The 974-nt window shown below is 70.4% G+C and overlaps 1 protein-coding gene across 1 annotated transcript in view; it reads left to right on the forward strand.

The window, feature by feature from the left end:
* Positions 1-712: 712 nt before the first annotated feature.
* Positions 713-974, forward strand: part of FSD1 (fibronectin type III and SPRY domain containing 1) — a 10,083-nt gene continuing 9,821 nt past the window's right edge. Inside the window, exon 1 of the mRNA XM_029963870.1 lies at positions 713-754. Coding sequence (XP_029819730.1) covers positions 713-754 — 42 coding nt within the window. The remainder of the gene's footprint in view (positions 755-974) is intronic.

Here is a 974-nt window from a genome sequence, read left to right on the forward strand (position 1 = left end):
CACGTGAAGCTCACGAGGACGCGGGAGCAGCACTTCACCCTGGGCCGCACCGGCGCCGCCTTCCCGTCGGTGCCCGCGGCCGTGCGGCACTACACGGCCCGGGCACTGCCCGTGCGGGGGGCACGGCACATGGCCCTGCTCTACCCCGTGGCCGTGCAGCCCCCGTGACCCCCTGACACAGCCCCGGCGCCCCAATAAAGCCCCGGGACCCCAGGAAAGCCCCGCGTGTGTGGCACAGGGACGGGCACGCTCTGCTCGCCCTCGGGGCAGGGAGGGCGAGGGGGTGGCACTGCCGAGGGTGGCACTGCCGAGGGTGGCACTGCCAGCGGTGCCCCAGCCTGGGCACAGAGTGTGGGAAGGGTCCTGATCTTGGCACTGCCACCAGTGTCCCCTCCTGATGCCACCACTTGGGCTCCCGATCTTGGCACTGCCACCAGTGTCCCACCCTCGTCACAGGATGGGAGGGAGGGCAAGGTGGTGGCACTGCCACCCGTGTCCCCCCCTGGGCACAGTGTGGGGGCTCCTGATCTTGGCACTGCCACCGGTGTTCCAGCCTGGGCACAGTGTGTGGGGTCCTGATCTTGGCACTGCCACCCATGTCCCCCCCTGGGCACAGTGTGTGGGGTCCTGATCTTGGCACTGCCACCCGTGTCCCACCCTGGGCACAGTGTGTGGGGTCCTCATCCTGGCACTGCCACCAGTGTCCCCCCCGATGCCACCCCATGGGCTCCTGACCCTGTGCTCCCCCCCCAGGGTGAAGGGGGCAGTCGGGATGAGCCCCCCAGGACACGGCCACGGGCACAGAACGGGGTGGCACTGCCAGAGGTCACCCCCAGTCGTGGGGGGTCACCCTCATGGTGTGGGGGGGGCTGGTGGCACTGCCACCCCCCCGCCGAGGGTGATCCTGGCTTCCTGCCCCCCCAGCAAAATCCGGGGGGATTCCCAGGAATGGGGGGGCTCTGGGGGCTGTCCCA

Source organism: Manacus vitellinus, unplaced genomic scaffold, assembly GCF_001715985.3.
Source record: "Manacus vitellinus isolate BGI_N305 unplaced genomic scaffold, ASM171598v3 scaffold_64_pilon, whole genome shotgun sequence".
Classification (NCBI taxonomy): Eukaryota; Metazoa; Chordata; class Aves; order Passeriformes; family Pipridae; genus Manacus; species Manacus vitellinus.